General features: G+C 36.9%; 6 protein-coding genes across 6 annotated transcripts; 4 read left to right on the top strand and 2 right to left on the bottom strand.

The window, feature by feature from the left end:
- The first annotated feature begins 1161 nt into the window (after window positions 1–1161).
- LOC111790118 (nitrate regulatory gene2 protein-like) lies at window positions 1162–5791 on the top strand. The gene is made up of 4 exons (XM_023670941.1): window positions 1162–2483; window positions 3613–3788; window positions 3871–4094; window positions 4909–5791. The coding sequence occupies exons 1-4, from the start codon at window positions 1550–1552 to the stop codon at window positions 5684–5686; spliced, it is 2112 nt and encodes a 703-aa protein (XP_023526709.1). The 5' UTR covers window positions 1162–1549; the 3' UTR covers window positions 5687–5791.
- Window positions 5792–5881: 90 nt separating this feature from the next.
- Window positions 5882–8189, bottom strand: LOC111790119. Its single transcript, XM_023670942.1, has 2 exons — window positions 7877–8189; window positions 5882–6718 (listed from the first exon to the last, which is right to left on the bottom strand). The coding sequence occupies exons 1-2, from the start codon at window positions 8133–8135 to the stop codon at window positions 6084–6086; spliced, it is 894 nt and encodes a 297-aa protein (XP_023526710.1). The 5' UTR covers window positions 8136–8189; the 3' UTR covers window positions 5882–6083.
- A 5350-nt stretch (window positions 8190–13539) lies between these two features.
- Window positions 13540–15171, top strand: LOC111789942 (mitochondrial arginine transporter BAC2-like). Its single transcript, XM_023670676.1, has 2 exons — window positions 13540–14125; window positions 14229–15171. Exons 1-2 carry the CDS (start codon window positions 13892–13894, stop codon window positions 14922–14924), a joined length of 930 nt encoding a protein of 309 aa, XP_023526444.1. The 5' UTR covers window positions 13540–13891; the 3' UTR covers window positions 14925–15171.
- Window positions 15172–17081: 1910 nt separating this feature from the next.
- On the top strand, window positions 17082–18135 carry LOC111789961 (60S ribosomal protein L37-3). Its single transcript, XM_023670703.1, has 4 exons — window positions 17082–17177; window positions 17287–17422; window positions 17671–17772; window positions 17870–18135. The coding sequence occupies exons 1-4, from the start codon at window positions 17175–17177 to the stop codon at window positions 17914–17916; spliced, it is 288 nt and encodes a 95-aa protein (XP_023526471.1). The 5' UTR covers window positions 17082–17174; the 3' UTR covers window positions 17917–18135.
- Window positions 18136–20708: 2573 nt separating this feature from the next.
- Window positions 20709–21104, top strand: LOC111790262. The gene has a single exon (XM_023671127.1). The coding sequence runs from the start codon at window positions 20709–20711 to the stop codon at window positions 21102–21104; it is 396 nt and encodes a 131-aa protein (XP_023526895.1).
- A 503-nt stretch (window positions 21105–21607) lies between these two features.
- On the bottom strand, window positions 21608–25684 carry LOC111791713 (protein disulfide isomerase-like 1-6). Its single transcript, XM_023673183.1, has 12 exons — window positions 24920–25684; window positions 24691–24820; window positions 24091–24256; window positions 23860–23978; window positions 23012–23092; window positions 22826–22915; window positions 22643–22714; window positions 22478–22546; window positions 22297–22377; window positions 22089–22223; window positions 21952–22005; window positions 21608–21850 (listed from the first exon to the last, which is right to left on the bottom strand). The coding sequence occupies exons 1-12, from the start codon at window positions 25435–25437 to the stop codon at window positions 21752–21754; spliced, it is 1614 nt and encodes a 537-aa protein (XP_023528951.1). The 5' UTR covers window positions 25438–25684; the 3' UTR covers window positions 21608–21751.
- Between the last annotated feature and the right edge of the window lie 246 nt (window positions 25685–25930).

The following is a 25930-nucleotide window of genomic DNA, read 5'->3' as shown; positions in this document are numbered from 1 at the left end:
AAGTGGACAATATCATACTATTGTGGAGAGTCGTGATTCTTAACATGGTATTACAGTCATGCCTTAAACTTAATTAACCTAACATGGTAGTGATTCCTAACATGGCAGTGATTCCTAACATGGTATCAGAGTCATGCCATGGACAATATCGTACCATTGTGGAGAGTCGTGATTCCTAACATGGTATTAGAGTCATGCCCTAAACTTAACCAACCTAACATGGTAGTGATTCCTAACATGGTATCATGGTATTAGAGTCATGCCTTAAACTTAACTAACCTAACATGGCAGTGATTCCTAACATGGTATCAGAGTCATGCCGTGAATAATATCATACCATTGTAGAGAGTTGTGATTCCTAACATGGTATTAGAATCATGCCCTAAACTTAACCAACCTAACATGGTAGTGATTCCTAACATGGTATCAAAGTCATGTCGTGGACAATATCATACCATTGTAGAGAGTCGTGATTCCTAACATGATATTAGAGTTATGCCCTAAACTTAACCAACCTAACATGGTAGTGATCCCTAGCATGATATCAGAGTCATGCCCTAAACTTAACCAACAAAGGGTATAGTTTGTTCGATAATTATTGGGAGTGAGTCCCACATTGGTTAAATCATGGGTTTATAAGTGAGGAATACTACCTCCATTGGTACGAGGCCTTTTGGGGAAACCTACTGTTACTCATATTAAACTATGTTAGTGCTATTGATTCTATGGTAACGTAATAAATTGGGTATATCTACTGTACATCAACATTCATATCAGATAGAGAAGAAAAATATTTAGGTAATAAAAAAATAAATATTTAACTTAAAATGAACATAATAAAAAGAAAAAAAGTAATATATCAAATTTGGAATTCTTGTTCATTAAGATATGTGTTGACATTTATTATTATTATTATTATTATTATTTTCCTTTTGTAGGTTAGCCTCCATTTTTATTTTGTCTCTCTCTTTTAATTTTTTCCCATCTTATTTTAGTTATTTGATGATTTTAAAATAATTTTTAATAACAAACATTAATAATTGAAAATTAGCTGGCCTTAGAGAATCAAACAGCGGCCAAAAATTCTTAATCACGAGACGATCTTGTAACGAACGGCATTAATGGCGATGGAAGTGATGCCCACTAACACACTAACAGGAGAATCCATTCCAAAAAAGAAAAAAAAAAAACTTTTGCAAATTTACAGCAAAATCCTTCGAAAAGCTGCATGGAACGTTGAAAAGCGGGGCCACCAATGAGCAATTGCGTCAAATTAGCGATATGTTATCACTGCACACTCCCAAACCCACTTTTATACCTCCGCTGAAAGCTCTTTCCGCCATTTCTACCGGCGAGAAAGCATCTTCCCTTTTCCCCCTTTTCTTAAAATCGTAACAATCTGAGCATCTTTTCGTTTGTAATGCTCGTCTGGAGGAATGAGCAGTTCTGTTCTCTTAGATTCTTCCGATTTAACTAACAAGAAATAGTGGGTTATGCTCCATTTTTGATTAATCGTCCTGCCGGTGTGAGTTTTTGCTGTGGATCTTTAATGGGTTGCTCCCAGTCGAAGATCGAGAATGAAGAGGCGATTGCGCGCTGTAAAGATCGGAAGATTCATATGAAAGATGCAGTCGCAGCGCGTAATGCTTTTGCGGCTGCTCATTCTGCTTGTGTGATGTCTTTGAAGAACACTGGAGCTTCTTTGAGCGATTACGCTCACGGAGAAGTTCAGAATCCTCAATTAATCGTCAATGGGAGTGCTCAAGCGAACTCGAAATTCGATTCCGTTGCAGCGTCTTATGAGCCTCTAGCGCCGCCGCCGCCTCTTCCGAATTTCCCTTCTCCGCTTCATAGGGCTGCTAGCATGCCGGAAATGAACATTCTCAAGTCCGATCTGAAGCCGGTTGGCCCCATTATCGAGGAGGAGGATGAAAATGAATCCGATAATGATGGCTCTCGTGGTTCGTTGAGGAGGAGAAGCAAAAAAGGTAGCGGTGGTGGTGGGAGTACTCGAATTGGGAATTCAGAGCTTGATGATGAATTAGAGGGTCCTCCGCCGCCAATGCCGCCGCCGCCGATGAATGTGGACAGGCCAATGCCACCGGCACAACACCAGGATACGACTTACGATTACTTTTTTTCTCTCAACAGTATGCCTGGTCCGACTTTGAGTGAGGCTGAGGAGGAGATTGAAAGAGAGGACGATGATGAGATGGAGGATCAAAGAGGAGGAGCCAAAGAAGCTGAGGCAGTGGAGCCACCGCCACCGCCTGCTGTGGCTGAGCCGTCAGCCATAACATCAAAGAGCTTGAAGAAGGTGGGGGCTATGGGTTCCATGGAGGGCAGAAGGATGATGAATTTGTTGCAGATATTTGTGAATCTTGATGATCATTTTCTCAAGGCTTCTGAGAGTGCCCATGAAGTGTCCAAGATGCTTGAGGCTACACGACTGCATTATCACTCAAATTTTGCTGATGGCCGAGGTATCAGGATCCCTGCCTTTTATCTTTCAAGCATGTTGAAGATATCTAGTACAATAATTTAGCATCATGTTGTTAATTGTATGAAAGCTATTTGGGTTTGGATCTTCTCTGTTTAAATATTTGTCTAGGATGTTCGGGTGCCTCAATATTGGTGTCGATTCTAAAGGAATGCACGACCGACCTATAACAACCCAAACTCATCGCTAGTAGATATTGTCCTCTTTGGTTTGCTAGGGAGAGGTTTCCATACCCTTATAAAGAATGTTTTGGTCTCCTCCCCAACCGACGTGGGATCTCACAATCTACCCCCTTTGGAGCTCAGCGTCCTCGCTGGCACTCGTTTCCTTCTCCAATTGATGTGGTACCTTCCAATCCACCCCAACGTTCTCTCTGGCACACCTTTTGGTGTCCACCCTCTTTTGAGGTTCAGCCTTCTTGCTGGCACATCGTCCGGTGTTTGCCTCTGATACCATTTGTAATAGCCTAAGTTTAGGCTAGTAGATATTGTCTTTTTTGAGCTTTCCCTTCCGAGCTTCCCATCGAAGTTTTAACATGTGTCTTCTATGGAGAGGTTTCCACACCCTTATAAACGATGTATCGTTCTCCTCCTCAACCAATGTGGAATCTCATAATCCACTCCCTTTGGGGCCTAGCGTCTTCGCTGGCACTCGTTTCCTTCTCCAATCGATGTGGGACACCCCAATCCAACCCCTTCGAGGCTCAGCATCCTCTCTAGCACACCACCTGGTGTCCACCCCCTTCAAGGTTCAGCCTCCTTGCTAATACATCGCCTAGTTTCTAGCTCTGATACCATTTGTAATAGCCCAAGCCCAATGTTAGTGGATATTGTCCTCTTTGGCTCTCCCTTCCGGGCTTCCACACAAGGTTTTAAAACACGTATACTAGGGAGAGGTTTCCATACCTTTATAAAGATTCGTTCCCCTCTCCAACCAATGTCGATCTCACACGACCTCTGCTCTATTTTATGTATACTTGGAGGAAGGCAAACTAAGCTTGTGGAAGTAAAATTGCTTATATAGGTTCCTTCAGGATAATGTGGGGTTTTGCTTGTATACATTGTTCATATTCCTGAAGAACTCCATGTCTTTTTGTGTTTTTGTTTTATCAGGACATATTGATCACTCTGCCAGAGTGATGCGTGTTATTACATGGAACCGATCATTTAAAGGGCTTTCAAATATGGATAATGGAAAGGATGATTTCTATGCGGAAGACCAAGAAACTCATGCCACTGTTCTAGACAAACTCCTGGCCTGGGAAAAGAAGCTATATGATGAAGTGAAGGTACCTTTCTTATGTTTATGCCCATTCTCCTTGAAAGCGATGAGTAGTAGCCATGAACATTGTGATGATTATGTGTCAATAGGCAGGTGAAATTATGAAATTTGAGTACCAAAGAAAGGTTGCTGCACTGAACAGGCTAAAGAAACGAGGTTCTAATCCAGAAGCGTTGGAGAAAGCAAAAGCAGCAGTGAGTCATTTGCATACAAGATACATTGTTGATATGCAATCTTTGGATTCAACTGTCTCGGAGATTAATCGTCTGCGAGACGAACAGTTATACCCAAAACTCGTTCAGCTTGTTCATGGGTAAGTTCTATGCAATTTGGCTCTATCTGTGAGACCCATTGCCTAAACCTTGGCATGCCTGCCAATCTCTGATTGTTTTTTTAAGTTTCATATTGCTGCCTAAGGAATTGTGTGCATAGTCGTTTTTCATTTCTGAGCGTGTTCAGCTTGAACGTATTGGATACATGATATGTCGATGCGACATTTTAATTGATTGTGTTTTTCCTTTCGGGCTTCCCCTCAAAGTTTTTAAAACGCATTTGTTAAGGAGAAGTTTTCACACCCTTATAAAGAATGTTTCATTCTCCTCCCCATCCGATGTGGGATCTCACAATCCACCCCGTTCGGGGCCCAGCATCCTTACTAGCACACTTTCTCACTGGCACATCGTCTAGTGTTCCCTTCTCTAATCGATGTGGGACCCCCCAACCCACCCCATTCGGGGCCAGCATCCTTGCTAGCACACCTCCTCGCTGGCACAATGGCCCAAGCTCACTGCTAGTAGATGTTGTCCTCTTTAGGCTTTCTCTTTTGCGCTTCCCCTCAAGGTTTTTAAAACTCGTCTGCTAAGGAGAGGTTTCCACACTTTTATAAACAATGTTTCGTTCTCAACGTGGGATCTCACAATATAGACCTTGGAACATTGGTGAAGATTGAGGACTATCTTAATGGAATACTTGAGAGGTTTTGATCCATGAACAGTGTTTGTTATAGTTAGAGATTGAGTTTAGTCTCTAGGTTGGTGGGTTCTAAATTGATTTTGGTCAGCTTGATCTCTATCAGATATCCAAATTTATTGATTCCTAAATCTCATTATACTTGTTCTTCACTGCAGGATGATGTTGATGTGGGACACAATGCGAATGCACCATGAAGAGCAATTGAAAATTGTGAACGCATTGAGATATCTGGATCTCTCTCAATCCCCAAAAGAAACCAGTATGCATCACCATGAGCGCACGGTACAGCTCTGCAACGTTGTGCGAGAATGGCACTCGCAGTTCGAGAAGCTCACGCTCTGTCAGAAAGACTACATAAAAGCATTAAGCAGTTGGTTGAAACTAAATCTAGTTCCTATAGAGAGTAGCTTGAAAGAGAAGGTTTCTTCTCCACCAAGAGCTCAAAATCCACCAATTCAAAGACTCCTCATTGCTTGGCACGACCAACTCGAAAAACTCCCGGACGAGCATCTTAGAACTGCGATATCCAGTTTCAGTGCTGTGATAAGTACTATTGTACTGCAGCAGGAAGAAGAGATGAAGTTGAAGTTAAGATGCGACGAGAGCATGAAAGAGCTCGAGCGCAAGCAGAGGCAATTTGACGACTGGCATTACAAATACCAGCAACGGAGAATGCCCGACGAGTTGGACCCCGAGAAGTCTGAAGAAAACTCGCAGGACGCCGTAGTGACAGAGAAGTTGGTCGTGGTAGAGTCATTGAAAAAGAGAGTGGAGGAGGAAAAGGAAACTCATGCAAAGCAATGCCTTCATGTGAGGGAGAAATCACTGGTGAGTCTTAAGAATCAGTTGCCAGAACTGTTCAGGGCATTGTCAGAATTTTCTTCTGCGGGTTCAGACATGTACAAGAACTTGAGGTTGATTTGTCAGGTCTAAACTTTCCCTGTAAGTTTTGTAGGATTTCCCACTGCGTTATTTATTTGACATTCAAACAACTGTTATGGAATTTTCATATGAAAAGTCTTGGAACTATTGCTATCTTTTCTATGGAGATCGATAATGATCTCTTGTTCTTAAAGACATGAAAATGAGAACTAATATCTAAAATGATAGATTCGATATTCAAAAGGAGAAAAAGAAGATGAATTTTAAGCATTTCAAATAATTAACAACTAAGATTGGGCATAGGCAGCCACACCAAAATGGTGCCTTGCGTAGTTATGTACCTTTAAAAGAAAGAAACAAATAAGACAACAATTTTTGAAAATGGGATCCATCTGCAAAGAGCTCCAAAGAACTGAAGATGGTTCACTGGATCAAAACCAGAGACAAGCTATAGCAAAGAGAGGCCACAAATGACCACCACTGCATAAACACTAAAATCAATGAAAATCGCACGAAAAGCTTGGTAAAACACCAAACCTCTCTCCAAAACTTTCACAGCTGACTCCCAGTTTTGTCCATCTTCCTTCATCTTCTCGCATTCTTCCTCTGCCTCCCCACCGTGTTTCGGCCTCTCAGCCAACATCCTCGCCATTACGATTGTTACGTTGGTGAGCAGTAGAATGTAGAGAGGCTTTGAGGCCATCACACTCTCCAAACTCACTACGTTCCTAATCGTGAAAAGTGGGTGATCGACATGTGATAGAATGGCCAAAGAAGCGATGATTAGTGAACAGAAAACTCGTTTGGTTTGAGAAGCTAAAATGGAGGCATTTAGTCGTTTTGAAGTGAAGATTCTAGGCTTTGAAGGCTGTGGTTTTGACAGTGGCTCGTTAACAATGGTGGCTTTCTGAACCATTGGTAAGGCAGATGGAGATATCATTTCTTTGCATACTTCTCCAATGGGGTCGATTTTTTTATCATTGATTTGGAATCCTGTGGCTGTAATTTTTTCTTCTTGGACTTCATTGATGGGCATATGCTTCGGTAAAGGGACAGCCGTTCCATCTTTAAGCTTCGGAATAGCTGCAAAACAAACGAAAGTAAACAGGACTCCTCACTCCAAAATTGTTAGTTTAAGTCATATAAGTTCTCATTCCCATTTATTTACCAACATTCAACTTCTTTCACAATCAATGTGAGATCATTCCACCATCTCCATAATCCCAATTCGTTTTGACACCACTTAGTATCAAATGTGGTTTTCTCATCTAAAAAATTAACCCACATAAACCATGTTATCAGTTCCTAGATAGGAAAAACGAACAATGAATCTTAACCAGACTTATTGTTGGAAAAGATTCAAACAACAACTAATAACCAAGATAGAGCTATTATATTGTTATTGATTTATTTCTAATCCGATGCATAATGGTCACATTAATAACTTGCTGTTAAAAATTTCACAGTCAATATCTCTCTTGTTCTTCCCAACCTCAGAGATGCTCGAATATGCGAATATTAGGCAACCAAATTCTGAACAATGTTAGCACACTTGTAATGTAGTAACCTCTTTCTAACTGCATTGAGATAAATAATAATCATAATAACAATAATAACAATAATAAAGCCTTTAAAATATAAGTAATAAATTCATGGTAGATATAGAACTTGGTATACCTCCACTGTCAGATAGATGATTATCTTATTCACGTGATGAATAATTTAAAAAGGATATATAAATTTCAACCTGATATAATTGTAATCATCGTTAGCATATATGAGGCTTATCTTATGAAATCTCTCGATGCCTCAATAGTTACACATACAACTTGAATCAACATGAGCAATACAATGCATGCATTTGCGAAATCGATTCATCCAATGCTTATAACAAACAAATTCATGTGCGTGCATATCAGAATCCTAACATTTCCTAAACTTAGGTTATACAACGCAGATAAAAAGATTTGATCTCTAATACGTCCATGGATGTTGAAGGAAGACTAATTAGCAATAATCCATAACCAAAAGAAAAACTGCAAGTTAATTAGTAAAAATTGGCTTCTAATTCACAATCAGGCGGAACATACAAATCGGAACATATAAAATAAGAAGGAATGAGGAAAGAAACCTAAGAGTCATATCGCAAAATGCAAAATAGTCGAGATTCGATTTAGAAGAAGAAAAACAGGGAGCGGCAATACGGAATGGAGAGAAGGAAAAAAAAAACAAGAAGAATACCGTGGACGGGACGGAGGGGAAGGGAATCTGGATTCTTTTGGAGCTCCTTGGATAAGAAGGACGGTGAGATTCCGGTGTGCGAATGGCCGCGTTGGTGAATTTGATATTGAAGAAATGGAGACGGTGAAGAAGGAGAAGGCGGAGGCGAGGGAGGTAGAGTTCGTAAACGGCCGGTGATGAGAGCCATTCGATCCGTTTCTTTGCTCCTAATTCTTTGCCTTCGCTCCGCTCTGCTATCGGTCTTCGTCGCCATTTCCATCTTCCTATTTCGCTTTCCGATCTCTCTTTCTTTCTCTCTATTGCGAGACTTCGTCTGGTATTTCTGTTATAAAACTCGACACGCGATTCTGGCGAAGAAAGGCTCGACGGGTGTCGTTTTTAAATTGTGGGCTCAAAATGGGTAAATGGATATCTTTGGGCCCAGACAAGGCCCACTTCTGACGTTTGTGATTCCATGTCTACTATTATACCTTTTGGTCTCTATTTTCCAAACTTTTAACATAAAATTTAGGAAGAAATGAGATTAAAAATAAAAAATAAAATGAACACAATAAAAGTAATTATTAGTTTGAAATTAATTTTTATAAATGCAATGTAAATGTTGGGATTTATGTTATGAAACACTGTAATTAATTATTTAATTTAAATAATAATTTTGATTATTTAGTTGCAATTTAACATATCCATTGGGTGAAAAATCTAAAGTTGTAAGTGTAATCTTGAATGGTATGTGATTGATATATAGGAGGTTTATGTTCAAGAAATAACTTAAAGAGTCTATATTATATGGATAAGAATGAGTGTCTTTTGTGTGGATAACACTATTGATACAACCCACTTTGTAATTATTACTAACGATTCGTCCAAATGTACATGTGAAAACATGTGAGTGGGGTGTTTTATACAATAAATTTATATAAGACTAAATAATAAAAAAATTTAATCTACATAAATTTATTAATTGAGAAAATTAATATGATCTTAATTTTAATCTTGAGTAAGTTAAAAACTCAGCTATGAAAGCTTGTCCTTAGATTTACATAACTGAAAATGTTTTTTTTTTTTTTTTTTTTTTTTTTTTTTTTTTTNTTGATTCAATATATCTATTATTTTGTGAACTTGATTAAATAGTATGCTGAGAATATAATGTAGATGAAATTCGCTCCTTCAATCATACAATATGCAGATAAGTTGTTATCTTATGTATTAATTTCAAAGCTTAAACAATGGAGTCACACTTTCTCACTGTCTCAAGAGAGACATGTTATCTTATGTATTAATTTCAAAGCTTAAACAATTGAGTCACACTTTCTCACTGTCTGGATTATAAATAAATTGTTAATCAGAGTATTATAATTACACGGGTAAAACGAATCTTTAACTCAATTATAATTACGAATAACTCTGAATGATCCATTTGTCTTTAATAATGATATCTATTGATAACTTACTCTAAAGTGCATGAGAGTGCAACTACTAACCTACAGCTAATTTAAATTAATATTTTGTTAAATATTAAAATAATTAATGCACTCATCATTCAATTTCAACCAAGGAAGACTAAAAAATTTCTTCAAATTTATTCAAAATAAGCTTTTTTCTTTTTTCATTAACTTTATTTAATTTTAAATAAATACATTTGTCATGATTGTTAATAAGAAACAATTAATTAAAATTTGGTTTTTTAATTTGAACAAAATACGTTTTCAGATATAGTGAAAAAAAATTGTAATGTGTTTAATAGTATATCAGAAACCATATTTTTATTTCTTTCTTTATTAATTATTCTCAAGAGTAAAAGTTACTTAAAATATTAACATTTAAAATAAAGAAGATTGATTTTTAATCAATTATTAGCTCGCGTTACAGTATTGTGAACCTTTTATTAAAATATAATATCCTAATTTTTAAATGAATAAACTAATCATCATAATCTATGAAAAAATTGAATGCTGTCGACTTTACTATATTTGGTTGAAAAAAAAAAATAGATTATATGTTCATAGTCATTACCACTCGAATACATTCTTCTAACGTTATGATCTGTTGATCTGTTACAAAGTACAAGACGACTCACAAAATCTAGGTCCTATTTGATAATATTTCACTCTAAATTTTTTCCTCAAATTTTAAACAATAGTTTAGAAAAAAAAAAAAATATATATATATATATATATATATATATATATATATATTTATAAGCATTATTTAACATTCCACATCCTAAATATATTATGAAAAGGGAAATCATGGAAAGTGACACATATTACAATATTATAGCCTATCCACCACTAAACTTATGCATATTTAATTAAGAGTGCTTTCATTAAGATGTGTAATGAATCATAGTCATTCAAACGTGATTCATAAAAAGAATTTGTGAGCTAAGAGGTTATGAAAAAACGTACCCTTGGAAGAAGAACTCAGATTCTTGAACTCAGTCCATGCAAGGTTGAAGCAGCCATCGCTGTCTGTTCTGCTGCAGAATTTACAGCATCATTTGGATCCATATTCCATACAGCTGCACAATTTTGTTTTAGTTCATTGGAGAATGGAGAGCGAGCTGCCACTCACCATCTCCCGATAGCCTATCTTTCTATCTTCTGCTGTCTTTTCCTCCTTAAAGCTTTCACTCCTCAGCCTTGGGATGATTCCCATAGCTCCTTATCAGAACTTTCTCTCTCTCTCTCTCTCTGCTGCTTAAAGTTACTACTACTCAGCCTTGGGATAATTGAAACAGCCCCTTATCTGAATCTCTGCCTTCCTCTCTCTGCCTCTTTTCCATTACTCCACAGCCGTGGGATGATTCAAATGACGAGAAAAAATTTAGTACTACATGAGTTAATTACACACTCCGTTTGTTTTTCGTTACTGTAACAGTACAGATTCACCGCTAGCATATATTGTCTTCTTTAAATTTTCTCTTTCGGGGTTCCTTTAAGGTTATAAACCACCGCTAGTAGATATTGTCCTATTTAGACTTTATCTTCCAAACTTTCTCTCGAGGTTTTAAAACGCATCCATTAAAGAGAGGTTTCCACACCCTTGTAAGGAATGTTTTGTTCCCTTCTCCAACCGATGTGGGATCTTACAATACACTCTCTTGGAGGCCCAACGTTCTCACTAGCACACCGCCCGATATCTGGGTCTAATACCATTTGTAACAACTCAAGCCCACCGTTAGCAAATATTGACCTCTTTGAACTTTTCCTTCCAAGCTTCTCCTCAACGTTTTAAAACGTGTCATTAGGGAGAGGTTTCTACGTTCTTATAAGGAATGCTTTGTTTCCCTCTCCAACTGATCTCATATTTACAAACCGTTAGTTAGTACAGTTAAACTCCATATGGCAATTGGTAGAAGTAATATGGATGAGTCAGTAAATAGCAATTTCCTCTACCCTCTCCCTCTTCAATAATTCAAGCGGGCATATTACCAGAATCTTCTCTATCTCTCTCTCTAGAACAATCCAAGTAGCATGTTACCATAATCTTCTCTCCCCCTCATGTGAATTCTTAACAACTTGACAGTCTAGATCTGGTCCACAGCAACAGAGGCTCCCCTCTGCCCCCACCTCCTACTTACCCTTGTCTCTCACGAGGACTCTCCATTATTGCATCCTTACAACGGCCCAAGAGAAGGGTCAGAGGAAAAATTGGAGTGATATCCCAACTGGATTTTCATCACATGGATAACTAAAGAGAGAGTTGTGCTTGCTTAGGCTTATGGAAGTCCAGCAGTTTCTCTATCTAGACTAGGCACAAATGATTAAGAAGAAATACTAATCATTTCATTCCAAAAAGTTCAATGTCTTCCCAATATGTGGGAACTACCTTTAAATGTTGTTGCTCATCCGGGCTCTCTGATTCTTCATCGTCCTTTACCATTCCTGCAGTTTCAATGAGATTTGATTTCCAGAGTTACATAAAGGCTTATCAAGCAGGCAACAATGACAGTTACAACAGAGATTCATCCATGTTCGAAATTTGGATCATACAGAACCAATTTGCTAAAATATCTCATTCTTTACAAGAACATAGCTGATAAATGATAAGCCAAAGAACAAAATAAAATTGATCAGATCACCATTTAACTTGCATCAAGGTATCAAAAACCATTAATCACTTTCTTTAGAGAAAATATTGAAATCTGGCCAAGCAAACAGATAATAAATCCGAGGAGAAATTAAACTAAATGTAGTTTACTTCATAATCACTCCCAAATTTCTGATAACTGAATCAATATCACCAAATAAACATGAAAAATCAATGTAAGGTAACACAAGTCTTGACGATGATTCAACTGAGAAATTACAGTGTTTCTTCGAATTTCATCACAAATATAACAGATAAAGATAGCAATTAGTCTTACAATCGAAGATCAAGAGGATAATGGCGAGTCATTATTACCTCTTCAAGGAGCGATTTCGAACAATTAACCTCTCCAAAATGGGGAATCGGAGCGCTAATTGGTGTTGTGCCGAAACGAAAAAAAAAAAAGCCATTAAGATCTAGACATCACAGAGCTTGGTAACGCCATTAAGATCTCGATTCTCACGTCGCGTTCGCTGTAGAGAGCGACGGCGGAGGAGAAGAAAGGAAATAACCACGTCGGTGCCCTTGCCGTTCGCCGACGAAGCACGGGCCAAATCAGTTGCGATAACGACAAATCGGAACCAGAATCCAACGGTAGTAATTTAAAACCCATATGCTTTTGGATTCCTTGGACGATCACGATTCCCTTTTGCCCAGATCCAAAAAGGTACATTAACACTCTTTTTCTTTCTGTTGTATTTTGAAGTTTTTTTTTTTTTAATTTTTTTTTTCCAATTGAGAGGAAATTAGAAACCATACGAAAATTGGTTGAATAAAAGTTTCCTTTTATTAAAATATAATAATAATAATAATAATTTTTAAGCCTGAAAAAATATTAGGTAAATATATTTTTAAATTTTATAAAAGAGTACAGAAATAAAATTTAGGTATTTGAACCGGCATGGAAAACAAATGTCAAGCAATACTTAAATTAAAATCTGAAAATAAATAAATAAATAAATAAATCTGTCGTAATAATGCATTGGAATTCGGAATTTAATATTTACAAAAAAAATATATATATATATATAAAGTTATCGCTTCCATAGGATATTGCTGAGAAATATTAAAAAGAGAATTAAAAAAAGTATGTGGGGACCACGCGAATTTAAGGAAATTAGTTTTTTTTTTTTTTTTTTGGGGGGGAAAGTGAATATTTTGATGGATTTATGTAAGCAAACGTCAAGCAATTGAACGGAGCAGTGACGTGGTCTGTTTTGTTCATTAAAGCGGGGCCCACAAAACCGGGTAACGATACCGACCCGTATCCTCCACGTGCTGGTTTTCTGTTGGACCCGACCGTTGAAGAAATAACCCACCCAATAATCCCAATACAAAAATTCCGGTTTTATATATTTTAAATACAATTTTATGGCTAAATTTAATTTCTGATTATAAAATTTGTACTTATTTGATTCACTTAATATAAAAGTTAAAATTTTTTATTTGACCGTGACTGACTGACAACCAATAAAGAATTGGTCATTTCACTTTATATTTTACTGCAACAGTGAGGGTGAGATTATCAAACACGCAGCCGGTGGCTTTTTAAAAAGCACAATTTTCAATTTCTCCATCTTTTTTGTAAAAAAAATTAATTTATTGGCAGATTCCAAATTTGCACGAGGATATAGATAGACTGATCGGTCATTGTTGCCGTTACTTCAACTTTTCCGGTGAAGAAAGAAGGAGAGAAGAAAGAAGGAGAGAAGAAAGAAAAAAAACAGGGAACTAAGATTTTTTTTTTTTTTTTTCTTCTTCTTCTTCGCGGATTTCCGGTAAAGGATAACCACCAAACCTTCCATATCATAATCAATTTCTTCCGTGCAAGCAAAATCCGATTCGAAATCTCGCCAAAAATCTGACCCATTTGGCTTAATTTACGAAAGAGTTCATAGCCGCCGGAATTTCTCTGTTTCGAAAATGGATTTCTGGCCGGAATTTCTCGCTAACAGTTGGGGGAAAGAGTTCATAGCCGGCGGAATCGGCGGCATCGCCGGCATCGTCTCCGGCTACCCACTCGACACCCTTCGCATCCGACAGCAACACTCCACCTCTGGTTCCGCGATTAGCGTCCTCCGTAACATCATGTCTAACGGCGGCCCAGCTGCCCTCTACAGAGGAATGGGTGCTCCACTCGCTTCCGTCACTTTCCAGGTCCCGATTTGTTCATATTTTTAATCAATTTACCGAAGATTCCAGGATATTCCCATTAAAACCCATTTGTTATTTCTGTTAATTTGTTACGTGAATCCTGCAGAACGCAATTGTTTTCCAAACCAACGCCGTGCTCTGCCGCGCGTTCGATCCGGCGGTAACGGACAACCGTCCACCGTCGTACAAGGCAGTAGCATTAGGCGGATTCGGCACCGGAGCATTACAGAGCCTAATTCTAACACCGGTGGAGCTCGTTAAGATCCGCCTTCAATTACAGGATCTGGGTTCATCGAGCCACTCAGATCTGGGTTCATCTCGGCTCGGGCCGATGCAGGTTGCGAAGAACATATTCAAAACCGAAGGCTACAAAGGGCTTTACAGAGGCTTAACAATCACAATGCTAAGAGACGCTCCATCTCATTGTTTTTACTTCTGGACATACGAATTCATGAGAGAAAAGCTTCATCCCGGTTGCAGGGAGTCCGGGCAAGAGACATTGAGAACGATGCTCGTCGCCGGCGGTTTAGCCGGCGTTGCCAGTTGGGTTTGTTGTTACCCACTGGATGTGGTTAAAACCAGACTCCAAGCTCAATCGAAAATGTCGTTTCAAAAGTACAGTGGAATTGTGGACTGTTTCTATAAGAGCGTGAAAGAAGAAGGGTACAGTGTGTTATGGCGGGGATTGGGAACCGCCATTGCAAGAGCTTTTGTGGTGAATGGAGCCATTTTTTCTGCTTATGAGCTGAGCTTGAGATGTCTGTCCAACAATGGAGGATTTCATGCTGAAAACACCATTTAAGAGAATTGGGGTTTTTTCCTGTTTTCCACCATTTTCTTCTGTTTTCGAATCCATTACTGATTCATTTATGAGTGTAAATAAGTGGATGAAGAACTTGGTGATCGGGATTATGAATTATGTAATGATGGTGATGACAGAAAATTTGTGGCTCTTGGAGATGACTGATTGTATAGGATTTTAAGACCCGTTTGTTCGAAGGAATAATGTTAGGAGAATTTCATATAAATAAATTGTTTTTAACATTTTATTTTAGTCTATTATTTAATTTTATTCCATTTGTTTTTTTTTTAGGCTTTTAATTTTCATAATACAACTAATCTTTTACACTGGTGCCGAAACCTTTCCGACTCGTTTCAAAGTCATGAAAGGGAACCTTGGAAGAGAATACACTCCTTAGATTTATTTATGGCCCTCAACGAGCCGTATGAGGTGAAAATCTCATGTACTGTTCTGCAATAGCGATCATAACAGTGATGTTATTACGGACTATAATTATCTAACTGTAAGTACAATTGATATAGTTGAGGCTCAATCAAAATATGGTTTGAGATGAAATAGAAATATAATGCATGAAAAATGTGGAGAATAGAATCAAATTTCAAAACAACTTCTTATTATGATAAAGTTTTGAAAACAACTCCAACTTCCAAAATAAGAACATAAAATAGATAAGCATAATAATCCTATTTGTTTATGATACTATTATTTTTTAAGATATCTAGGGTCGAGCTTCACAAGTAACTATTTCGAGCATAACTGAAAATAGCTGAAAGTTAAAAGAGAGAGTGAAAGAGAATTTTTTCGGAAGATTATTAAACCGTATTTATTTATATTTTTTAAGTTTCGTGACATATTGAAATTCAAAATTTAAAAGTTATGTTGTATTATTGAAATATAATTTTTAAAAAAATTACGTATATTTGATTATGGAATATTATTGTTGATATTTTATAATTTTTTAAAAATAGTTATATTGTAATTTTTTTTTTTTTTAATACGAATTGTTATTAAATTCGGCTATTCCGCTCCCACGGTATCTTTCCGGAGAGAGAACACAAAGTGGGACCCACTTTAGAGACACGTGGTAATAATTAAATGGGTGAATTAGAGGTGTCAGCTGTCGATGTCCATCCGACGTCGTTTCAGTCGGGTACATACACTGCACCTGCGCCACAAAAAAGTGGTCGGCGGCCACGTGATTCAGACATATGCCACGTATCCACAAATCGAAGGAAATGTCTTTTTCTAATTTTTTGAGACTTTTTTGGAATTATTTTTAGTTGTGAAATATATATTCATTACCTTAGATTCATCATTATGTTTGTTGTTTTTTTTTTTAATTAAACATTCAAGTAAAAATAAGAATGTATTTTCAAATGTCACATTTTAGCTATGGTAATAAAAATCTCATAATTTAGATTTTATCCAATTGGTTATTTTAAAATTTATTTAATTATCATATTTCAATACCTTTTTAACAATTATAATTATAATAATAATCTCTTAGATTAAAATTATCATATTTTTCCAAATATAATAATATATTTTTATTTCAATTTATGGTTCAAGACAGACATGTACGAACAATTTTGGTAGTCTTTTCGAGTTTATAGTTATAATCTCCAAATACACCTGAGTAAAGGAAGAGTACATGAAAGAACTGAGACTACATTCGAATTAGAGCGATCATGAGAATATGACGACTAACAAAATCTTAAAAGAATTGAAAGTCGCTACTTATACGAGCAACATGCATCTTCATTTTCAGTGGCTCAATCTTAAAAAATTTCATAGTTAAACATGTTTTATTAGAGCATCATATGTCGGGAACGAGGACATAACATGTTGGAATGACTTGTGTTGGTCTGTGTAGATAGTCTTCACTATTAAAAGTAAAGAATATGTAACATGACATGTCACAGGGAGTAGAGGCCGAATCCGAATTTTGAATCCCGAACATGGGTCGCTACAACACTTGTTTCTCATAACCTATATGATAAATTTTCCCAAGAAAGATTGTTGGGCTTTTTCCTCTTGAAGAGGAAGGTCCACTCGCGGGCCCAAAGGGCGGACCCAATCCAGTAGAAAAGATTCGGGTTAGGTCAAAGCTACGTGGGTCGGGTTTTTTGACACCCAATTACTTCAAACCCTTCAAACCCTAAACCCTGTCAATATAAAGGCTGCCGCCTACATTTCAGCCCTCTTTGGACGGAAGAAGAATCCGAAGGCTTCATCGTCGAATCCGACTAAATGGTAATGGCGAACTTACTTTTGTAAACTCAATCTCTTCCCTTTCTACATGATTGTTGTTGAATTCGGAATTTTAGTGCGTTAATCGATTTGTTTGTTGATCGGTAATTAGGGTAAGGGAACGGGAAGTTTCGGTAAGAGGAGGAACAAGACCCACACTCTCTGTGTTAGGTGTGGCCGCCGCAGCTTCCACCTGCAGAAGAGTCGATGCTCTGCCTGTGCATTTCCAGCCGCCCGTAAGCGTACATGTAAGTTCGCTTAATCAATTTGTAATTTGTTTTTGGTTGTTTCATCATTGCGCAATTAATCCTCTTTTATATGCTGAGCTTAATTTATTGAATCGATTAGAAGTGATAATCGTAGATTCATCATTATCGACCCAGATAGCAGTAGATTCGTTATGCGTACCCTAATCTGTTTGAGTGAATATCATTTACTCTTGGGTCTTCAATTTTGGTCCAGTTGTTCCTTTTTCTTATGCGGGTTTTGGATTTAGATAACTGGAGCGTGAAGGCGATCCGAAGGAAGACCACTGGAACTGGGCGGATGAGATACATGCGTCATGTTCCTCGCAGATTCAAGAGTGGTTTCAGAGAAGGTTATACTCTAAGTTGTATATTTCTTGCATTTTCTGCTTGTCAACTGTTTTTTGGGGCATTTTGTGATTTGTAATTACCTTTGGATTTGGTGATTAGGTACTCAAGCAGCACCAAGGAGCAAAGGAGCAGCCGCATCAGCCTAAGACATTAAAGGTTACTTGTGGCACAACTTGGTACCATATTTATAGCTTCTAGGAGAAGTTTGTCATTTTTGGGACCAGAATCTATAAGAATTTTGTTTTGTGATGTTAACACCTTCAATACTGAAACTTATTTTTATTTCTTACTGTATTGTTTATGGAATTTTTTATTGTTGTTTTGAGACCACTTTCACCTTTCGTTAATCTATGTCTTGAGCTATATACATCTAATCATTGTTGGAGTTTTTGCTGGTAGATATTGTTACCGTGAAGCCAGGGTAGAATCAGTTAGTAAGAAATTTGAGCATTAAATCATGTGTTAATGAGTTGTTCCTCACTCATATATATATATATATATATATATATATATATATATATGATTAGGGTTGATAATCTAGAATAACTCGGCAAGTTGCTATTCTTTTTTGGAATTGTTAGTGGTAGGGGTATGACTTGGTTATTGTTACAATTACTACATAACTACGAAACCACTCGTTAGGAGATGTAGAGGCCGACTCAAGGAAAGGGGCCATTGTAAAGCATCAAAACTAAGAGAAAAGACTCATCTTTTGGGATCGCAGGAAGAGAAAATTACAATAGGCTTTCGAAACAAGGAAATGAAGAAAGATGATGTTGAAGTGCATACAAGTCCAAACACTCTTATAGCTGTACATATCAGAGGTATGTAAGACACTCGTTCTGTTCAAGAATACAACTTCAATTTAAGGACAGTTGATGTCAACAATACCATGAATTACGAGTGTGCTGATGCTACTTTTGGAGGACTATTAAGTCTTCTATCCAATCTCTAGTGTATAGAGATAAGTTGACAGAATGTTGATTCAAATTCTCTCCTTCCTTTTTGGACAAAACAGACCCTCCTGCGAGCTATATGCTTAAAAAAGCTTACATTAACAGGGATCAGAAGTTTCAGAAGTAGAGGGTGAGCAAACAAACAAGGGTTTGTGGAGTGTGAATGCTGAAGAATGTATGATCTGTTGATATCTTATCATCCTTTTGTTATCATTCTCAAGGTTGGTTGCATCTTTCCTGTGTAGATTTTCTGATCATATTTGGACATTTTCAATTATAGGATAGTTATGTTAGTTAGACCGAGAATGTCAGGAATTCCATAGGACTGTTAGACCAAACATACTAAAGGAAATAATCTTCATCTTGCCGAATATGTTGGTGATGTGATGTGGAGTTCTTGAAGAGAACCCTTTTTCTTTCGAGCAACCAATATCTTAGGATGATGAGTTTGAAGAATGTGTAAATGCAAGAGAGGAACCTCATAGTATCACAATTTTAATTTGAAATGTGTTTTGAACTTGTGACCATTAAGGAAGAGAATGAGTCTTTTATATTGGTTTGGTTCTTTCTCCTTCCTCTTTGGATCTATAGGTGAAGCTATTGGATTACTTCATTGACCTCGGTGTCTTTTCTTCTCGGAATCGTTTATTGCTGCTTCTTCAAGATCTTTTTATTTGTTTTGTTTTTCAAATTCTTGTGTCTTGTGTTTGACCTAACCGTAACTTCAAGATCTTTTTATTTGTTTTGTTTTTCAAATTCTTGTGTCTTGTGTTTGACCTAACCGTAACTACGAATAACTTGTTAAAAAATGATTATCTTTAACAAGTAGAGTAATATATATAGATCTTTTTATTTGTTTTGTTTTTCAAATTCTTGTGTCTTGTGTTTGACCTAACTGTAACTACGAGTAATATATTTACTTGGAACTCTTTAATTAATTAATTGAAAAGCAATTTTTATGGTCTAGCTGTCTCATAATAACCATATATATAGTTTGAAGTCTTCAAATATAAAATAAGAAAAATAGATATGCTAAATATAAAATAATGATTATATTAAATATTAAGATAATGTATATTATAAACATTAAATATATGCCTGAATTCTGAATGTCGAAATTGTTCGAAATTGAAGTTAGTTGAATATAGATTGAAATACTTTATAATGTTTAAATATGATTTAAATAATATTTTAAATTTGAAAAATATTATCGCAAAGTCTATTCAAACTTGAGATTTCATCACCATATTTTTTTTTTTTTTAGATATTTACTCGATGCACTGTTTTAATTTTCAATTTTTTTTAATTCTATATAAAATTTAATGGATTCGAATGCTTCTACACGAATGAGTCATGTATGTCTCCCCTCCAAAATTAATTATATGATTTCAATATTTAACGATAATTAAGATGTCTCGCTACAATGCACTAGAAAAAATCTAAAATAGAAAAAATCTAAAATGGATAATTTTGGATGAAAACGGTTAGCATCTCATTCTAAAAAAACCTCCTACTTAATTTTTATTTTTTAAATGCTTGGATAATTTTGGATGAAAACCGTTAGCATTTCATTCTAAAAAAATCTTCTGAACTTAATTTTTTTTTTTTTTTTTTTTTAAATACTCCTATGATGGATAATTTTGGACAAAAACCGTTAGTAGTTCATTCTAAAAGAACCTCCAACTTAATTTTTTTTTTTTTAAATACGCCTATGGATAATTTTGGATGAAAACGGTTAGCATTTTATTTCAAAAATAGATTTTGAATAATTTTTGAAATAAAATAGTAATAATTTTGATTATTTAAAAGTATTTCTTTTTATAGATTATAAATAATTTAAGGTGTTTGAATGTAGCGATGAAATGAAATAATATAGGATGCACAGTTGTAGAGTTTATAAATAGGAACCCGGGCAACTTCCAAATTCATTCCCATTCCCACATTTTCCAAATTCAGGCTTTCTGTTTCTCGTTCCCTCTGTCATGGCTACGATAGAAAAATGCAAATCCAAATCACGTTTCTTCGATCGAATCTTCCCTCCGCGTCCCCTAGGCGCTTGCCTTGCTAATTCCGCCCCTCCTCCCAATTCAATTTGCCAATCTTTCTTCAAGGTAGCCTCCACCGTGAAATCCAGGGCCGCCTCCCTTTTTCCCTTCGACGCGGGCTGCGTCTATGATCCATGGGGCGACGCCGTCGACGGACTGACTTGCACGACGCAGATGGGATTGACATTGCCGGAATTTGATCGAGACGCCATCGTTATTGGGGGAATGGAGATGAGGAGATGGAAGCCTTGTGTGGTAGACGGATTTGAAGGATTCGAGATTGGAGATGAAGCCGAGAAGGAGAAACCTATTTTACTCCAAGGTTTTGCTTAAAATTCTGTCGTTCAATTTTTGATCGAGTTCTTGTTCCCGCTTCTTGTTCTTGTTTCTTGTTAAAATTCTGTTGTTGAATTTTCAATAGAGTTTTTGTTCTTGTTCTTGATCTTGTTGTTGATGTGAGTAACTTGGAAGTTAGGGAAATTTTCTGGTTGAATTTTTCTGGCTTCTTTGTGAATACACATCACAGAGAATAGAGATAATGAGTTCTTGAATTTCTAACGAATTTCGTGAACTTTCGAGTTATTATTATTATTATTATTTTCTTTCTTTTATTTATTAATCTTGGTTCTTTACTTTCTCTTCTTTAGACAAACCCTTTTCATTTTCTTAATCTAGTTTCTCAGATACTTCAAAGTGATTTATTAATTGCAAAGTTAAATCACAGATAACAAATTTAATACCTAAGCTAATGAACATTTGCATACACAAATTAATTTTGAAGAACTAAGTTTCTTTTATATATATATATATATATAACTTAACAAGATTAGGCCATATTAATGGTAAAGTAAGATGTGCTGTATTAGATGAATGGTGAAGAGAGCATAAATTAAAAAGATGTAAATATAATATAAAGAGTCCAATCCAAGAAGCGTGGTGTATGCCTCTGTGTCAAATCTAAAAGCTTTGTTGTTGTCCTATTATAGTTCATCTTTCCCACTGCCCTGCTCTTCAGACTTGAGCAGTTTGGAGATGTTCTTGGCCAAATCCTTCAAGCTCCCTTTGCTCGAAACCTTTATCTGCGCAATCGAAAACAGAGTAGTATGGTTTTATACCTTCGAACTAAAGAAAGTTATTCCAAACAAACCCGAAGAATGAAAAACACAGTACGAATACTAACCGGGTTTGATTTATCAGATGCGGGGTAAAACAGGAGGGTTGGATAATCATCTACCTGCATCATCACAAACAGACACCAAACTGTTAGGATTCGATTATTGATAATAACATGAGTGAGTGAGTGAGTGACTGACTGACTTGTAGCTTTGGATGTTCGTTTGCAGAAGCATCAATTCTGGCAAAAACAATGTTATCAAAATCTTTGAAATGCTTAGCCAACTTCTCCACATTCTTGCTTGTTGCCTCGCAGGTAATGCACCATGGGGTATGCACCTGTTTCATAATAATAAAACCTTATAAGATCCCACAAACAAGATTACATGAACATAAATTACTCATTCATTACCTCCAAGAATACATTTTTGGGATTCTTCAAAACCAGTTCATCAAATGTCCTTCCAACAACTACTTGAATGCTTGCTCCCTCCTTCAATTCACAACAACAACAAAAACCCAATTATCAGAACGACAGCGATCGGAATTCACAAGTACTTCAAGTGATCCAAAACATATTCACAGGAACTCACATTATTTGGGATTGGCTGTGATCTGAAGTAAGGAGACAGAGTACCATCATGAAGGCCTCTGCCAAACTCCTATAAACATGGAAATTCACAGAACCATATCAGCTGGCCTAACAACAAATTTTCTCAACACAGAATATATATATATATATAGAACAATAGTTTTACCTCTATGTTGCTCGGGGTCGGATCTGACTCTAACAAAAACTTTGAGCTCATTCCGTTATCAAAAGCAGCAACCTGACAGATGCATAGCAAATATAAAGTGCTAGGAGATACAGATTAGGCCAATGATACGATTCTCTCCAGATTTTTTGGTTGGGAAAAGGATGGCTGAAGCAAAATACGAACCACAATTCCGTTTGATTCTTCGAGACCGAATAATGACAAGAAGGGCTTTGCGAGATTTTCATTTGCAATGTCTATGGATATAAACATCACCTGCATTGAGAAGAAGATAGTATTATCAACATTCATCTACACAATGTGATGACTGATGAGTAACTTTGATAAGCAGAGAATACATAATTTGTTTACCTTTGACTTTAACTTTTTCGCAACATTCTGAAGCGGCTCGAGAAGATCCTTGAATTCTTCGTCATCAGCAAAGATGAGAACCTTCAAAGTGAATGAAAATTAGACAATTCCAAGTAAATAATTAGAGTCAAAGTATATTCTTTCTGTTTTTACTAGCTTTTTGATACATACATCAAGTTTCTTTTGACCTCAACATGAAATGTCTCTCTTTTGCTTAACTTTGTACGGTACCAAGCCCACCGCTATTAGATATTGTCCTCTTTGGGTTTTCCCTTCTAAGCTTCCCCTCAAGGTTTTTAAAACGCGTCTGCTAGGGAGAGGTTTCCATACCCTTATAAAAATGCTTTGTTCCCCTCTCCAACAAATGTGGGATCTCACAATCCACCCCCTTTCGGGGCCAGCGTCCTCACTAGTACTCGTTCCCCTCTCCAATCGATGTGGGACCGATGTGGGACCCTCCCAATCCACCCACCTTCGGGGCCCAACGTCCTCGCTAACACACTGCCTGGTGTCCACCCCCTTCGGGGCTCAACCTCCTTATTGGCACATCACCCGGTAACTTGGCTCTAATATCATTTGTAACAACCCAAACCCACCACTGGCAAATATTGTCCTATTTGGGCTTTTTCCCTTATGGGCTTCCTCAAAACGCATTTGCTAGGAAGAGGTTTCCACACCCCTATAAAGAATGCTTTGTTCCCCCTCTCCAACTGACGTATGATCCAAGTATATTTTTCTTAAAAAACTTATGAGAAACCCAAAAAGAAAGAAACAAATTCAGAATGCAAAGAATGTAGAGATGTACATGAAAGGATGCAATTCAAAGAGATATGAGAAATGTGGGGAACCTGGCGTTTAACAGGGCTGGAGTAAACTCGGATAGAATTCATTTCCGTCAGTTTAGTGACTAATGGAAACTTGTTATGCTCCAAAAAATGCAATATCTTTTCCCTTTCAAAACCTCCTTCTGCAACATACAATAAGTAAGCAAAGATGATATTAACATCCACATAACTATCAGTCCGGGCTGCATGCAAGCTATCTCAGAATAAAAATTTTAAACTATCGATCCAACTCACCGTACGCGCTATATCTTTCCTCCTCATCTTTAACCAATCCAAGGAAATTGCTTGAGGGCTTAATATCTGGGAAGAGGACCTTTGCAGCTTCAATGTCGCTCACCCCAACAAACTGGAATTCATTGTCATCTGAGGCTGCTTTTAAAAATTCTTCATATGCAGGCCCCTTGAGAAAATAAAACACATTTCTTCACCAGATCCTCCATGATTAATACATATATCATCCCAATTCCAAAGAATGATGCTATGCTAATAATTATAAAGAGTTTGTTTAACAAACGCCTAAACGTCGTTCCTATCAAGCCAAATGCCCCACAAAACGGCGAAACAAGACCTCGACAGGACCTTTCCTTTGGCATCAAACAACCAAGTTATAAGAACTTGGGAACAGAGATTTTATTTTGACTCGATCCGAAAACAAGCAATGCAACATTCAAAGTGACTTTTTGGGATCTAGGGTGCTAGTAGAAAGATCTAGGGTCCTGTAACATGATGTTCTATGTTCTTAAAGCTGTGTTCGCACTGCGGTTTGTTCTTTATTTTGTCCAAATTCTCTAAAAGAAAACATACATATACGAGGTACACAGAGAAGTAACAAACCTCAAATTTCTCAAACCGACCAACAACGAACATGTGGTGCTTCTTAAGAAATTCTTTAGCTTCGTTCAAAGAGCTTATATTTATAACAGGCACACCAGTCTTTTTCTGGACCCAGATCACAATCTCTTCCCTGAATTCATGGAAAAATAACGCCAATTCAAACAAATCAAGAGAGGATTCAATTATAAAAATAGATAATATGATCAATTTCCATTACCAATCTACTTACGCAGTGAATCCACCAGTGTAAGCTTGAGAAGTCCCATTAACAAACAGAATAAGTGTAGGGAACCCCTTAATTTGGAGGGCAGAAGCCGCTTTTGGATAGCGATCGGCATCAAGCTTCGCCATTAAAATGGGGCTTCCCAATTCCCTAAGTGAATTAGCTGCCTCAGCGAAATGGGGCATTAACTCAGCACTCCTAGCACACCAAGGGGCATAACCCAGAAGCAAAACGTACTCATTTTGTTCAATTACTCTCTCACTCTTATCATTGCTAAGCTCAAGAACTATCCTCTGTGCTTTACTCAATACCTTAGCCTCTGAGGTTCTCAAATTAGCCCCATCCTGCTGCTGATTTTCCTCTTCTTCATCCAATGCCAACAATTCCTCAAGACCCTCGAGATCTTCATCGCCATTTTCAACTGGGTTGCTCTCAGATGAGTAAACAATGGCGAAGAATCCGAACAATAGGAGAAGGGTGAAGGCGAGAAGGATGAATCTGGAAGTGGGTTTTCTCAGAATCATGGTAATGGGTTCTGAATTGATGGATTTTTGGATTTGAAGGAAGGAAATGATGATTCGAGTTAAAGATGAATATGGATCTGGGGAAAAGCTCAGAAGGTGAGGCGAAATGGGGTTTTTGAGGGTTCTTTCCTTCTTCTTTCGTTACTGTAAAAATGGCGCTAATTGGGGATGAATTCAGAGGAAAATGGAAAGAGGGAAGCCGATTAGGGAGATTGGCTGTACGTGTGAAATCGGGAGTGAGCCATTGAAATTAAAACTGTCGGTCCTTAGGTCAACCAAACTAAAGTAGAACGTGAGTGGGACTATCACCCTTGAATTACTAATTTAGGTTTGAGCTTTAATTTTTTTTAATATCTGTGAATCTATTAACATATAAGCCACTAAAATTGAATTTTGTATATAAAAATTATTAATTTTTTTATTTTTCTTTTTATTTCCACCGACCCAAGAAGACGAGAAATTCTAACTCTAACCTAAGTTGAAAATATAGACC

Source organism: Cucurbita pepo, chromosome LG03 (genome assembly GCF_002806865.2).
Source record: "Cucurbita pepo subsp. pepo cultivar mu-cu-16 chromosome LG03, ASM280686v2, whole genome shotgun sequence".
In the NCBI taxonomy this organism is placed as follows: Eukaryota; Viridiplantae; Streptophyta; class Magnoliopsida; order Cucurbitales; family Cucurbitaceae; genus Cucurbita; species Cucurbita pepo.
This window is presented reverse-complemented; position numbering and strand designations above follow the sequence as displayed.

Coding starts and splice junctions, on each gene's coding strand:
- LOC111790118 (XM_023670941.1), top strand. CDS start 1,550: ATGGGTTGCTCCCAGTCGAAGATCGAGAATGAAGAGGCGATTGCGCGC. Junction 2,484..3,612: donor AAATTTTGCTGATGGCCGAG/GTATCAGGATCC, acceptor TTGTTTTATCAG/GACATATTGATCACTCTGCC. Junction 4,095..4,908: donor CTCGTTCAGCTTGTTCATGG/GTAAGTTCTATG, acceptor TCTTCACTGCAG/GATGATGTTGATGTGGGACA.
- LOC111790119 (XM_023670942.1), bottom strand. CDS start 8,135: ATGGAAATGGCGACGAAGACCGATAGCAGAGCGGAGCGAAGGCAAAGA. Junction 6,719..7,876: donor TCCCCTCCGTCCCGTCCACG/GTATTCTTCTTG, acceptor TTTGTTTTGCAG/CTATTCCGAAGCTTAAAGAT.
- LOC111789942 (XM_023670676.1), top strand. CDS start 13,892: ATGGATTTCTGGCCGGAATTTCTCGCTAACAGTTGGGGGAAAGAGTTC. Junction 14,126..14,228: donor TCGCTTCCGTCACTTTCCAG/GTCCCGATTTGT, acceptor TGAATCCTGCAG/AACGCAATTGTTTTCCAAAC.
- LOC111789961 (XM_023670703.1), top strand. Junction 17,423..17,670: donor AGCCGCCCGTAAGCGTACAT/GTAAGTTCGCTT, acceptor TTTTGGATTTAG/ATAACTGGAGCGTGAAGGCG. Junction 17,773..17,869: donor CAAGAGTGGTTTCAGAGAAG/GTTATACTCTAA, acceptor TTTGGTGATTAG/GTACTCAAGCAGCACCAAGG.
- LOC111790262 (XM_023671127.1), top strand. CDS start 20,709: ATGGCTACGATAGAAAAATGCAAATCCAAATCACGTTTCTTCGATCGA.
- LOC111791713 (XM_023673183.1), bottom strand. CDS start 25,437: ATGATTCTGAGAAAACCCACTTCCAGATTCATCCTTCTCGCCTTCACC. Junction 23,979..24,090: donor GGAAAGATATAGCGCGTACG/GTGAGTTGGATC, acceptor TGTATGTTGCAG/AAGGAGGTTTTGAAAGGGAA. Junction 22,006..22,088: donor ACGAACATCCAAAGCTACAA/GTCAGTCAGTCA, acceptor GTGATGATGCAG/GTAGATGATTATCCAACCCT.